Genomic DNA, 14,735 nt, shown 5'->3' on the forward strand with positions numbered 1-14,735 from the left:
ATATTTTATACAAATATAAAAGAGCATGAGGACAAGTCATGCTTTGACTTTTCTGTGTGCCCAAAGCTGGGTCAGCCAGCTTTTTACACATATCAGAAAGAAAGTTCTCCCTGGAAATTAGGTGGAAATTAAGTTATATACAGCAGCAGAGTGAAATTTCTTCAACAGATTTAATAGGGAGAGGCACAGCCATCCCCCTAAAGCATTAAGAATCAAAGAACTTGCCTTTATCATGGAGTTAATTCAAGTGACAGCTAGGGCATGCCATCCTAATGTCATTCCCAGGCACGAATAGGGACTGCTCAGGCGTGGCAGTGCTTTTGGGATGAGCCACCTGCTTGCCGAGGAGTGGCCAGAGCCAGCCCAGCTTTCCCTGATCCCTGGTTGTGCTGGGCTGCAGACCAAGAGGGGTGGTTGTGGAGGTGAGCCGGTCACTGCCTGCAGTATCCCTGCTCAGGGGCAGGTCATGTCTCCTGGCTAATTTGGCCTGTGTGTAGGTAGTCTGAGTTAAATGCTCCTTTGACTGTGGGCTTAAAGAAGGCTCTTATTTTCTTCTTTTTTTGAGAGAGAGTCCTAATGTGGTGGTATTTGTTTTCTTTCATTAGGGAGAAAATAAGCAGTTTAGGCGACTGCCTTAGCTCTCCAAGTGATGCTCCTTAGCTGCTAGGGTTTGGCAGGTTGAGGCTGGAGGCTGAAGCTGCAAGCTTCAGACCAGGTCTAGACCATCCTCTGCACTACTCTCCTGTACTTTCAGCTTTCTTCCTCTGGCCATGAGTTCTCATGTGTTCTTTTCAGCCCATGGGCACTCGCTCATGCAGAGGACTCTGCCTCCTTTCCTGCAGGACAAGGACAGCATGGGGCTTACCATTTATCTGAACTGTCTCTAAACCGAGTCTTCTTGGCTCTGTCTCACACAGATCTTAGAAATGCTTGTTTTGAGAGAGATTGTGGGGTTTTGGTTAGCTTAGTAGGAGGTAGCTTTGTTTTCTTTCATGATGTGGCTAAGCGAAAAAACTGCTTAGTAACAGCATAGTTTACCTTTGAAAATAGCTTTCCACCATCACTCAAGTTGTGGTTGATGGGGGAAACCAGCTGTAACAAGTTATGCAAGGTGGCATATGCCTGAAGGAAGAGATGGGATGCTGTTTCTCCTTGAAAATAGTTAAGTCCTGCAATTTAACTATTCAGAAAGTTCTTTTATCCTTTTACACCCCTCCACCCCCAGCTTCTCTCTGTCATCAAAGCTATTTTGTGATTAATCCCAGTGCTGTCTCCCTGAATTTCCTCCATGCACACCCGTAGGGCTGGGGGCTGGTTATACAGAAGAGCAGAAAAAGGAAACATAGCTCTCAGATTCCTTTAGTTTCTTTGAATCTCTGCTGCTCCTTAAAATCTGAATTAATCAAATCAAATTCTCTCTGTGCATCTCCAGGAGCAAGCTACATTTAATCTAGTTAAGTGTTTTCTGTTCATCCATGAAAGTCCCCTTTTCAGGGCAAAGTGTGCAGGGGAGGGCTTTCCAGAAGGTTTAGCATCTTGATGGACAGCTTTCCGCTGCCTTCATATCTCCGAACAGAAAGGGTGGCACATATGGCAAGGGCTGGTGGACAGATTGCACGGCAGAAAATATCCATGGCAGATCAGCAAATGTTTTACTCTTTCTTGCCTTTCTCCTCTGCTCCATCAGTGAGAAGAAAGCTTTACTAATTGTCTCCTTATCATGGATTTTTGACTCTTGGGGTACTCTCTTTGCTTCCACTGGATATAAAAGCCCACCTATTACAGCAAGTGTAATTAGATACTGCTTTTCTTACTTTTGCACTAGGAAGGAAATTTGTCTTTGGGTCTCCTGGCAGGTAAGAGTGCATTATTTTCACTTTCATCTCATTTTACTTCTTTTTATTTTTTTCACTGCTGCAAAAAACTGGAAACAGGTTTAGAAACTTGAAGGAGGTTTCTTGCACACCTTTTTATATGCTTAGGCCTAAAAGTTGCCAGCCTGCTCGGTTGTTGAGAGACCTGGGTGCATCTTGAGTCTCCAGCTGCTTGTCCCATGTTTGGGCGTTCCTGCAGTGTGGTGGCTTCTGACACCAAGCAGGGTTAGCCCCCAGAAAGAGGCACTTTTCTTTCCACTGAGCAGAAAATTTAATTTACTTACAGAAAGGGGATCTTGTCACAAATTGTAAAGGCAGCTCCTGCCTCTCTTGTGAAGTGGGATGGCAGAGAAGGGAAGTATTTGTGAGCAATATTTCACTTAGGTTGGGCAGCAGTGGCTGCCATGCCTGCAGAGGAGAGGGTGCAAGTTCAAGTTCATTCTTCTACGGCGGGGTTCATGCTTCCTGCAGACCAGGAGTGGTTCTCATCTGACTTGGCTTGAGTGTCCTACTTCCTCCTTTTTCAGCACTAATCTTGTTCAGTTGGAATATGCACAATTTAATCTGTAGATGTATCTTTGTTAAAGATTCATACTCTTACCTCCTTTTCTTCTATTCTGAGGTGATTTATTGGATGTAACTCTGTATTTGCTACAAAGAATGGATATTTCATTGCAGGGACTTCTGTACAGTCACAGTGCTCATCTTCCCTATCTCATTCGAGACCAATTTGACTAACATAAAGCTGTTTTAATCTCCTGGTCCCAAAATAGAAGCCATTCCATTTATGCCACGGAAGATGGCTGCAGGATGATCTTTGCATGTTTGAGCAAAACCTTCTGGCCGTTTGTTTTATCCCTAGGCACCATGTCCCTCTTTTTCCTCCTGTTGAGGATGTTGAGCATCCCTGGGTTTGAGGTTGTGGTTTTGGAAGGTGAGCATCATCCATCATCTCTCCTAAGGATAGCTAGTCTTGTGCTTCCCTTTGGTGTCCCTGTTCTGTACATCACTTTGTTTCCTGGTGTGATGGTTGCTCGGAACCTCTGAACCTCTGTAGGCGGCTGTGGGGCAGAGAGGGCAGCACAGACATTTCCTCTGCTGGTCCACCCGCGTGGCAGCATCTCACACCCTGATGTGCAGCAGGGACCCTTAACGTTGCAATGGTAATTAAAGCCCGTAGCCCCCTAGTTGCCATGGAAACACAACACTTTACAAATATCAAACACAACTTACAGTCCTGTTAATTTTCCCAAAAACACTTATTCCTCAGATTTAAGCAGGGTTTCATTTTGCATCCTTGAAAAATGCCGTACTGTCAAAATACTGAGCAAGGGGAGTGCATGTGCATGTTTTTTTAAGGAATTGCATGTAAAAACCCTCGCTCCTGAGGTGGGGAAGGAAAACTGTCACCTGTGAGCTGTTGCCTTTGCAGTGATAATGGCGTCATCACCTGGTGTAGGGCTAACATCTTGTCTGTGAGGGCATTCCTTTGATGGAACCAAAAGGCTATCACGGAGGCAAAAAAATAATCTATGGAGAGGTGGTTTTACTGCAAAGCCGGCATTGCCTGGTTTTGGTTCGGTGGAACAAAGTCACCATTCAGGCACAATGTTATTTATTTTGGATATAAAACTTCCAGTCACTCTGCTGAACACTTAAAAACATGGAAAAGGGTTGCTTTTTTTTTTTTTCACCAAAAATAGGTGTATTGGGTAATTGGCATGCGGTGACAGTGTGGCTGCAGCTTTAGCAGAAAACTGCCCCAGGCTAATTGCTGTGCCCTGTCCATATCTGGTAGATTTTGTTTCCTGACTTTGAGCTGACAGGTGCTATTTTTTGACAAGACTTTCATTTGTTTGCATTTTCAAAAGACAAAGAGTCTTAACAGGATTACTGTCTCATAAACTTGGACTAGAATCGAATTGGGGTTTGGTGTCTGAAGGCAGTGCAGCCCTCAGATATCAGTATAATTAACATGGCTATTGTAAAGTCAATACATGTTGCTAGTACTGCTTCACTTGTTTGCTGTATGGCTTTAATATTAAAGCAGAGATTGTATCTAATGAGCTGGGTCATGCTTATGGGAAGATGGGGAATAACACTTTTCCCTTCTAGTGCTGTTCGTTAGCTGTTTATTCTCATTATGTTTTTTATTAGTTTCTTCTATTTTTTATTCTTCCACTCAAGCTAGGGTCTGCTTTGAGAACAGTTAGGAGTCATCAGCCTGATGCTGTAATTCCTATGAAGACTACTGGACTGGGAACTAAGAACTAATGTTTAATTAATGTTATGATGTGGATTTAACCACTGTCTAGTTTCCCTTTCCTGGGGCTTGTGTTGATCCAGTCCTGACTGTTCAGAGATCCTGTTCACAACCCTGGCATTTGAATAAGGCAGGGGAGTTTGGGTATCATGGGACCCTTCCTAGCTAGCATAGGTACTCAAGTGCCATTGACCATGGAGAACAGGCTTTGGAAATCTTGTGACATTTTAAAATTAAGCCTGAAATCCAGGTTGATGACCATACTGTTGTACAGTGTTACTGATCAGTTTGTGTTATGTGTTGCCTTGCAAGGTCAAATCTGACTGACCAGGAAAGGACTGCCTGAATTTAGGGTCACATGAAGTCTTCACCATAGCTGTCAGAGTTTTTTCCATACCCTCCCTTTCCACACTGCAGAGGGATAAGGAAGGGATATACTGCGGCATTTTTGTGCTGCCAGGAGGCAGCAAAATTTTGAGCCCTTATGGGAGGAGAAGAAGCAGCAGCCAGTACCTGGTGCCCTTTAGTCAAGTGGAAATACAGGTGGACGGTTTTTCACTTGCAGTTGGTTTAAACTACACAGTAGAAATTAACCATTGATTCAATGGAGAGATAGATCTCGATGTGAATATGTCCATTCTGGTGTAGAAAGTTGTTAGGCACAGAACTGAGATTTGCATCCCAGCCATTTTGGGACACCAGAGTCCAGCAAAGGAACAAGGGTGTCATTCTTCTAAGGGTGCTCTTTTGACCTTTGCTTTTGGTTGAGAAAATTGCATAGGGGATTGCAAACAAAATAAGAAATTGTGGTATAGTAAAGGTAATTTTTAAAGAGGTTAGTTGGTAAGAGTTGTTCTTTATAGTTGTTTGCTTCTGGAGAATACTCAGGATTTTTTGTAAAATTTTGAACAGTCAGTTAATGGGCTCTAAATCTCTAGGATTTTAATGAGATAATTTAGAAATAGATTACTTAAATCCTGAGAGCATTAATTGCAAAATATATATTTCCATTAACTTCAAACTGGAACTAGTGTTAATTATTTGTGATTTATGTAAAGACAACCGTAGTAAAAAGGCCAAGTTATTGTTACAGTTCCAGTTTGCTTGTGGTTTGTTTGGGGTTTTTTTAATGGTGCCTATTGAGACAGAAGGAATAAACATTGTGAAATCTGATGTAGGTATAAAGCCTGACACATTTTTACAAAAGCATAAGATGTCAGGCTTTATACCTACATCAGATTTCACAATGTTTATTCCTTCTGTCTCAATAGGCACCATTAAAAAAACCCCAAACAAACCACAAGCAAACTGGAACTGTAACAATAACTTGGCCTTTTTACTACGGTTGTCTTTACATAAATCACAAATAATTAACACTAGTTCCAGTTTGCTTGTGGTTTGTTTGGGGTTTTTTTAATGGTGCCTATTGAGACAGAAGGAATAAACGTTGTGAAATCTGATGTAGGTATAAAGCCTGACATCTTATGCTTTTGTAAAAATGTGTCAGGCTTCTCCAGAGAATGTTAGTTGAATCAATAAGTCAGAACTAGAGGAAGCCTAAGGATAAGGCTGTCTTTTGCAGCCTAAAAATCGCTCTCGTGCGCACTCCACTTAAACTAAAATAAAAATTTGCACAGTCAGATGTCCAGTCTTGCCCGGTTTCCAAATGGATTGTGATTTAAAACTGAAAGCAGGGCAGCACCTGCACTATTTGACTGGTTTAATGAAGTCCTGGGAGAATTATTTTCCAGGGAATTATATGACTTGAATAACAGGCCTGGCTGGCTCTTTTACCCACTTCATATTTTTTATAATTCTGGCTATTTTTCCTGTTTGCAGCTTTCCTGAGCTGTGACACTGATGATCTGCTGTGATAACAGATACAGCAAATAGTATAAGGGATGCAGAAAGAAGGTTGAAGTAGGGTATTATAAATGGCAGTGCTCTAATACTATGGATTTCAGGTGTATAGTGCTTTACATCATTGAAATTTAGACCTTGCCTGCCATCCCAACTGTTGCTCAGACTACAAATATTGTGTTTGTGGACTTTGAAAATAAGCTGATATTTCGCACTGGGAGCAAATAGTAAAAAGTCTTTAAATTGATAATTAGGCACCACAGTATATGAACAATACAAGTCCTGGTGAGTGATTCCTCAGTGATGGAATGGGCTTGCCCCAAGTACAGCACAGCAGTGAAAAAAGCAGACAGCAGTGTGAAAGTACAGAAATCTCGATTTTTCTATTATTATTATTTTTTTGTTATTTTTTGTTATTTTTGAGGGGTATTGTATCTATTTATTTATCTATTTATTTATTTATGTATTTATTTTTGTTGGTTAGGGGGTTTTTTGGGTGGTGGCAGTGGGATTTTTTTTTCCTTTTGAATCTTCATGTTGTAATCCACTATCTGTTTCTTCCACGACTCTACTGGCAGAATGGTTGTGGAAGGGTGATGACGTCAGCTGCAGAAAAGGTGGTGGGGTAACTTCATATGGCATTTATTAATGGTTTAAGCTAACAGGACACTGGCAGCACCAAGGACTGACTAGAAGCAATGTCAGCTGTCAGCAGGAACAGCCTGCCCCTGGCCTGGAGTGGCACCTCTGCAGCAAAGCACAGCATTCAGAAACTGGGGTGGGTCAGTCGTAGGAACAGGCGTGTCTGCTCACCTGCTGCAGTGGTGGGCGATAGGGTGACTGCCTGGGTTTCACTGAGGACAAGCTCTTGTGATGTCAGTGAACAGAGCCTGTCTCTGGATATACGTTTCCTAGGAGAAGACTTGTCGTGATAATTTTTAATATGGCAGTGAATACCCAATTGCTCAATAACTTTTCTGATTTTACCTTTTGCTGAAAATTTATAGTAAGCTATTAAAAAGAGTTTTTAACACATGCAAGGATTTAATTACAACCTTCTAAAAGAGGGCCACAAGTATCTTTGACCACAGCAAGTCACACAGGTCAAAGTATCTCATGAGTATATTTACTGTGTGATGTTGCCTGGGGTTGTGTCACAGGCTGCTGTGTGAGTTACGCAGACTTCAAAGGGTAGAAGTGCTAGAAGCCTTCAAGAAGGTGAATTCAGGATGTTCATTGTCAGAGGTCCATAACTGGAGCTCCATAATAGCAGTACACAGAATGGTCCTTGGGTTTTTCTGTAGGCTTGCTGGTGTCAGACTTGGTCCTCTCTTGGGACCTGGGTTACTTGGAGAAGGAGGAAGAGTCCTGGTCATAGTCAGTGGTAGAAGTGAGTCTACCATTTGGACAATGCACTCGTAAAATGGCTTTTGCTGCCTGTCTTCATGTCCCTTTTCCCTGCCCTGCCTGTTGGTGTTGCAGGTAACCCCAAGTACAATACGGCACGTGCCACGTGTTCCTTTCCTGGTGCCCTGAGTAGCAAAATAATTTGGTAAAGTTGCAAATCAATGCAGTGTTTTTCTAGAGCATTTATCTGGTTTATTTTGCATTACATAAAGAACAGCCATTAGATGGTTCTCATCCCTTTTGCATTAATCCAGCAGCACAAATGCAGAGCTGCGGTTTGAGCACGTGGACCCTGTGCGCTGCTCTCCTTATCTGCTCTCCAATCTTTGAGCTCTTACATAATACGTTTAAGACTGGTTTTTGACTAATCTCTTTTGGGGTCTCATTTTGCATTCTTGATCTCCAGCAAGAAAGAACTGCTGTGCTCTTCTCTCGTGAAATCCTTTCCAGAAGGTGCACATTATCTACTACGAGACAGGGCAACGATGAGCATCAATTTCCATGGCAGAATAGAAGCCTGGATTACAAATTACTATTTAATCCTTTTTGCGTCAAAGGATATAATAATCCTTGTAAAATGTGCTCTAAGTCTTGTGCTTGGCTGTGTGAGGTTAAGGGGCAAAAACCAAAACAGGGAATCTCTTAAACAGTAAGACACAGTGAAACGCATGTGTTGCACATGAATTTCAGAATATATATTTAGTACTACATTTCAGCAGCTAAAAATAAAGGTGATGGGCTGGTACCTAGACTACTAGTTTTTATTTCTCCGTATGCTTGCTGCTACTCTGCTAGAATACAGTAAGTGTCTGTCATGAGTGTTGCCTGCTGAATTGCAATTAAGAATTTAGTCACAAAGTAAGCATTGCTCAAATTTGATTCCCCCACCACCACTGCGAACATTTACCAAAACTAACAAATATAGAGGTCTCTTAAGACTGTGAGAAAATTTGTTTTATGTTCTAAATCATCCTGTTTTGAGTGTCAAGCACTGTGATTCCATAAAGGAGAGAAAGGTAAATAAGGTTGGGAGGGATAAGGATTTAGTGTTGGAAATTGCAAACTGATGGCTGCACAATTTCCCGACCAGGCAGCTATTTTAAGAGGGGTGAAGTTTAATAACATAAAAAGTTTAGAAAATAAGTCCCACAGTGACAGGCTTACAGTCCTTTATTGTCACATTGAGTCTGCTGTAACTTTGTTAGATAAAAAGAAAAACAGGATTAAGTTGTTTGAAACCAATAGCTTCATATGATTAGTTTATTCCATATTTTTATTACTGACCTCTCTACTAAATCAGGTTGGGCATATTGGATAGAATCTGTCCTTACTGCGTAGCAACTCACAGAGAGAACCTGAAAATAAGTGGTGACATATATGCAATATTACTAATGGAAGGAACAGGGTAAGCCATTTGCTGTTATTTTTAATGCACTCTTACTTAGAACTTTACTAATAATGTAATATTCTGTATAGTCAAAATCCTAAAAAGAGAGTAGAACCAGATTAAAATAATAATCTCATATTAAAGAACACATTTAATTACTTGGTCATATAACTATTATTCCACAATAGGGTATTTTTGTGCCAGATGCTAATTGTACGCTGCTAGTGTGACATTGCATAATGCGGTGTCCTTGCTGTCACAAACTGGTCATCTTGCAGGTGAAAACTGTGCAGTGCAGCAGCTGTTACAGAGACATTAAATGTTTGTGTTGTAAAAGGAATCATACTTGTAGATTTTTTGGTTGCTCTCTTCTATGATAAACTTAGAGAAAACAGGAATATTCCCTTAATCTATCTAGCTGTTGTGTTATAATAAACCCAGAGTCAAATGTTTTGAAAAGAATTTTCATATTTCATGCAAAATGAATAATTTATTTTTTTATTTGTTGCAGAAAATGACATTTGATTGAAGAGCATAAGTCACCCTGGAAGAAGTTGCTTCCCTATGAGCTTTACATGAGCAACCCTCTCCTATGAGGAGGAAGAGGAGGAGGATCCGTCAGCCTTCTTAGCTGTAAAATGGGGACTACAGGTGACGACATGGCAGCAGTGGAGCAGAATGCCTCCTTGAACCCTCTGTGCTTTGAGTGTGGCCAGCAACACTGGACAAGGGAGAACCATCTCTACAACTACCAAAACGAAGTGGATGATGACTTGGTCTGTCACATTTGCCTTCAGCCCTTGTTGCAGCCGTTGGACACTCCCTGTGGACACACTTTCTGCTACAAGTGCCTAAGGAACTTTCTGCAGGAGAAGGATTTCTGCCCGCTGGATCGAAAAAGACTGCATTTTAAACTCTGCAAAAAATCCAGCATCCTTGTTCATAAACTGTTAGACAAGCTATTTGTTTTGTGCCCCTTCTCTTCTGTGTGTCAGGAAGTCATGCAGCGATGTGACCTGGCGGCACATCTTAAAAACAGGTGAGCGGTGCCAGTGCTTGCGTTGCATGTTTCTTACACCCTACTATGCCAGTTTGTATAGCAGTAGAAATTGGTGGCAGGAGGGGCGAGAGAGTTAGTTATGGCTTTTAAATTCACTGTAGAAGACCCTAGGAAATGGTCAGTCTCTGACTATGTACAGCTAGAGCACTGGGTTATCCTGTTTAGTATATCACACCAGAAAATAGTGAAGACTGCTTGGATACAGCCATAGGGGGAATGACATGATTCATTAGAAGTCTGAAAAAAATTATTTGTCAAAAAAAATAATAAATGAGGGTTGATTATGGTAGGGGAAAAAGGCTGAGGGAGGGGAAAAATTAGAGATGTGCAAAGTCTGTCTGCAAAGAGGACAGAAATAATGCAATAGGAACAAAGAAGATTTAGTTCAGGTTTTAGGGAGAAAAGCTTTATAATGGTACAGCACTGGCACAGATTGTTTATGTGGTGATTGTGCGTTTCCCACTTTCAGAACATTTATGAACATGTCAAACTAACCTTTGTCAGGAATTGTTATGTCAGAATTGATTCTGCTTTGAGATAGGCAGGTGGACAGGGTACCTCTCATGACTGGTGGGCCTCCTCTGCTTGCCCTCAGTCTGGTCCAGCAACACTGGTGACGAGCCAGACAGAAGGGTTCATCTGGGAGGTGCATGGGCCTACCCCATGAACTTTTTTCCAAGTCTTGGTCTTTGTCCATTGGGAGACCATCTTTAGGTGAAGGGTGACGTTACAGAGGGAGATCAAGAGCCAGGTGCGGTGTGAGTGTGTGTGCAGGCAAGTGCTCCACAGAGAAGGGGAAGAGGACAGCCACCACCTGCCTTGGAAACAGTTTGTTCACATTGGTATTTCCAGCATGCTGTCTTCCTGCTTCCCCACATCCTGAAGGCTTCTGGGGATTCAGAGCCTGGGAGGACCCTGGGCATGCAGAACACAGAGCAACTCTAAACTGTGATGAGCCTTGGAGCTGCCTGGGTTTTGTTGGTTGTGGTAGTGCAGTGTCCATGTCAGGGAGGTATGGGGGCTAATGAGGAGCCTTTCCCTCTGGGTTTTTTTCTTTTTTTATCTCTCCCTGAAGTTTCCATGTCAGCTTAGGCTCCTGCTTGTTTCCTTCTGGCGAGTAATTTCTGATCCATATGATTACTTGGGGGTGGTGAGAAGGCCTAATTGTTTGTTTCATTTATAACCCTAATATTAAACTGATTTGATTTTAATAAAAGGCAAAATGCTAGCAAGACTACTGCTAAATATTTGATTCATCTTCTGCTTTCCCAGTCTGATATCCCTCACCTCTCCAGTCCTTTTTCCTTGGTTGACATCTCTTCGAATGATATTAGGGTTGTTTACAATAGGGTCGTGTAATTTTTGTGTACATGGAACAGTGTGTGTGCCATCTTTAGGTATACATGAAATATTCATTTACTTAATGCAAAAGGTTATTATGAAACCTGAGTGAGCTGAATCACTAGCTTTTTCTGTTTGTCAGCTGGAAAAAAGCTTTCAGTTGCAGGAGGCTGCTCATTTTCAATTCCTTCTGTTATCTTGGGATGCCGATACGCATTTTGAGTATATGGTGATTTACAGTTTTCAATTAAGTTTATTTGCAAACATCTGAACACCTGTAAACTGTCATTGCTGCCATAAATGATGCCAGCAATTGCATAGTTTGAATTTGATTCTGTATGGATTAGTGAATCCAGTAAAGTTCTACTACTGATCATTACATTTAGGAAAGAAATATAAAATTCAGTATTATTGTAATTGTCAGCATAGATTAATATAAACCAGTCTGAACAAGCCTTTTCATGAGCTGGTTTGTTTTTCTAAAAAATGTAGTACGGTTTGTTAGTTTTCACTATCTAAAAACCTTCACAGTCAGGTTTTCCAGTGTTGTTTTAATCGGCTCCATTTGAGCATAAAAGCTGGAAGAAAATGTCATCATATCCACCAGATCCCTTGGAGCGTAAGGTTAGTGCAAGATGCTCCAACAAGGAGATGAGAGGCATGAGACACAAACTTCATGGTCACTAATTGCACTCCGTGATACCTCATTGCATAAAGAAAATATTCTTGATTTCTCAAACTCTGAGTTTCATTACATTCACTTGCAAACTGTGGTTTTCAAAGTTAAACACAATACACATAATCTGATTTTAAAGAAAAAACCCAAAAGTAATATTGTACGGTTTTTCACAGTCACTTGGTACAGAAAATTTGTTAAGGTTTAGTAAAGTAGGTGCCAATTTCATTTCCTAAATATCAAAGGTAAGTTATGGTTATTGTCTGCTCTGAAGCCACTTAACTGCATGTAAGCTTCTCACGTCCTTGGGTGGGAGAGAAAAGTATGCAACAAAACCAGTCTTTTTTGATTTTCCTGAGTCTTCTCTGATTCACAAACCTAGTTAACTCCAAGTGCCTTGTTTTCTTCTTTTTTTTCCCCTTTATTTTTTTGTTGTTGTTTTCCCTCTGGCAAAAGACAAACCAAGACCCAGACACTTAACTTTCCAGAGCAGCACCAGGTTTTACTTTGAATTGCAGTTGTAAATCTTGCCGCCAGAATTACTGCTTAAGGTCACTTTGCTAGCAAAGTTTTATGAGCAATAGCAAAAGTATTTGTGTTGCTTCTCTGCAGTCGTTGCTTAAATACACGTCCTGCTTGGAAAATGATTTAGTGCAACTGGTTTGAGGTTATTTAGTGTGTTTGCTTTTATCAAACCTCTAGACTGGGCAGAAGGTGATGGCGTAAGTTACAATGAATTCTTTCTTTATAGTAAGTAGTCAGCGAGCAAATATGTTTTTCAAGCTCCTACTGTTATTTCACAGAAATACCCTGTAAACTACATCTCCGTTTTGTATGAAAGCTCTTTTTATCAGCAAAGAGGGATTGCTGCTAGTGTTCCAAGAAGTCAGCTTTTAAATGAGAAATACAGCAGATTTGGCTTCCAAAAAAACCCCCACCCGAACAAAACCAAACAAAAAACCAAAACAACAAAATCCCCAAACAAACAAAAAAACAAGCAAAAACCGCAAAGAAACAAACAAACCAAAAAAGACCATTTTTCTTCTCTGCCTGATATGAATTAAGAGAAATTGAAGGTAAAAGCTATGCTTTGTCACCATCCAGGACTGATGTTGAAGGGGGGAGAAGAAGAAGTCGATGAATATAAGCAGAAGCTTGTTTTACATACTGAGAACTGCCCTTCAGGTTTCCTGTTAAATAACCAGCTTTAGCTGGTTGTTTTAGTATCATAGAATAGTTTGAGTTGAAATCTTACTCTTGAACATCTTGATTCATGAAAGAAATAATTTTTACAAGTTTTAGAAAACATTCCTGCCTTTCTTGCTTCTAGCTAAGATATTCTGGCGTTGTAGGTAGATATGAAATGCAGTTCCTGTAAGACATGTTTCAATCTCAGTTCAACCCTTACTTATGCAATTTGTTTTATGAGAATGGATTCCTGTACCCATACAATCTTCAAAGCTTGTTTTGATCACAAGATGCCCATCTGTGTACATAACTTGTTACAAGATTTAGTCCAAAATGTTCTTTATCCCAGATATTTGACAATAGCAGTATTGTTAATGGTGTGCACCTTTAGAGATATATTGGCACTTGTTAACTGTTACAACTGCTGTATGGTTTTGCTGTTTGTGAATAATACATTCCTACTGCTAATAAAAATCTTTTAAGTTGCAAGTGGAGGTAAAAAATCTCCTTATAGATGTGATTGAATACCAATACTGGGCTTTGCTGCTTAGTAGGAGGTGTATGGTGTTTAAAGACCTAAGAACTGGCATCCTGTGAATTAATGTCTCCACTGGACAACTACTTTCCTGGCAATGCAGTTGCACTATACCAGGTTGAAAGTCATAGTTTGTTACAATTAGTGGTTAATTTGGGGAAGAATCTGGGGGGGTTTCCCCTTTTTTCCCCATACAATACGGAACAAAAGGGATTCCACTGAACTGAGTAGGTGTGCTCAGAAGGCTCTTTACATTTCTTGATATTAGCCTTTGAAACATTGGCAAAAATAAACCTCAAATCTATTTATATTTTGCGCGATGACTTTCATCATCTGCCAGGTAAAGATGGGAGAATGTGTTCTGTGAAGGAGGGTGGAGGAGGACCTGGCTGTGGTTTAGAAGGCTTTGACAGAAATAGGACACTTCCAGGGCTGAGTTTTGTGCTGTCCTGGTTTGATACAGTTTAAAAAAAATAAAATTTTAAGGTGTGCTTCGCCATCTCCTCCAGGCCCTTTGGGTTCCTCAGGCCTTGTGAGCTGGCTCAATCAGAGCCTACAGCACAGTGGTTTGGTAGAAGATACCTAAAGGAGGATGTAGTTTGCTGAAGCAGTCTGTAGCACTGGACGCTGCTGTCTAGGCTCAGCGGGTTGAAGTGTGGTCCTCTGGCAGCGTCACTTTTGAATAGTTCATTCCCCTCTTTCCTGAAAAATCCCCACTCCTACAGCAGAGCAGTTTAGGGACAGCAAGGATGTGCAGCTTGGGGTGCCTTTGTGCCAAATTCTTATGGAGCAGTGTGGGAGGAGCATGTCTGTCAGAGCTCCCAGTAGAGAAGAGATTTCCTCTGCAAGAGCATTTACCTTTTGCTGTGTTGCTGCAGAAGTGAGTGATGGTGGAGATTGTTCTTTTTTTTTTTTTTTTCCTATTGTCAGAGTTAAGATTTGAAGGAGCATCATTTGAGGCTAAGCCATCAAGTTGAAGTATTTTAGAAATTTTGAGGGAAGCGTTTACATCTCTCCTTTTCTTGTTTTTTGGGGATTCTGGTTTTGAGGTTTGCGTTGTGAAATGGTCAGTGTGAGAAATTTCCTGCTGAGTTTTACATGGCTCTGGCCACGGGACAGATTTCTTAGCTTATCACCACTATAT

The 14,735-nt window shown here is 41.0% G+C and overlaps 1 protein-coding gene across 5 annotated transcripts in view; it reads left to right on the plus strand.

The window, feature by feature from the left end:
* Window positions 1–14,735, plus strand: part of LNX2 (ligand of numb-protein X 2) — a 57,790-nt gene that overhangs the window by 23,318 nt on the left and 19,737 nt on the right. For 4 of the 5 annotated variants that reach the window (XM_027677818.1, XM_027677821.1, XM_027677820.1 and 1 more), the window contains exon 2: window positions 9,303–9,830. In XM_027677818.1, the coding sequence (XP_027533619.1) occupies window positions 9,430–9,830 (401 nt within the window). In that variant the 5' untranslated portion in view covers window positions 9,303–9,429. Of the gene's footprint in view, window positions 1–1,503; window positions 1,857–9,302; window positions 9,831–14,735 lie in introns of those variants that run through there. The other variant, XM_027677819.1, reaches the window with a different exon arrangement.

Source organism: Neopelma chrysocephalum, unplaced genomic scaffold (assembly GCF_003984885.1).
Source record: "Neopelma chrysocephalum unplaced genomic scaffold, ASM398488v2 Primary Assembly neopelma1_43, whole genome shotgun sequence".
In the NCBI taxonomy this organism is placed as follows: domain Eukaryota; kingdom Metazoa; phylum Chordata; class Aves; order Passeriformes; family Pipridae; genus Neopelma; species Neopelma chrysocephalum.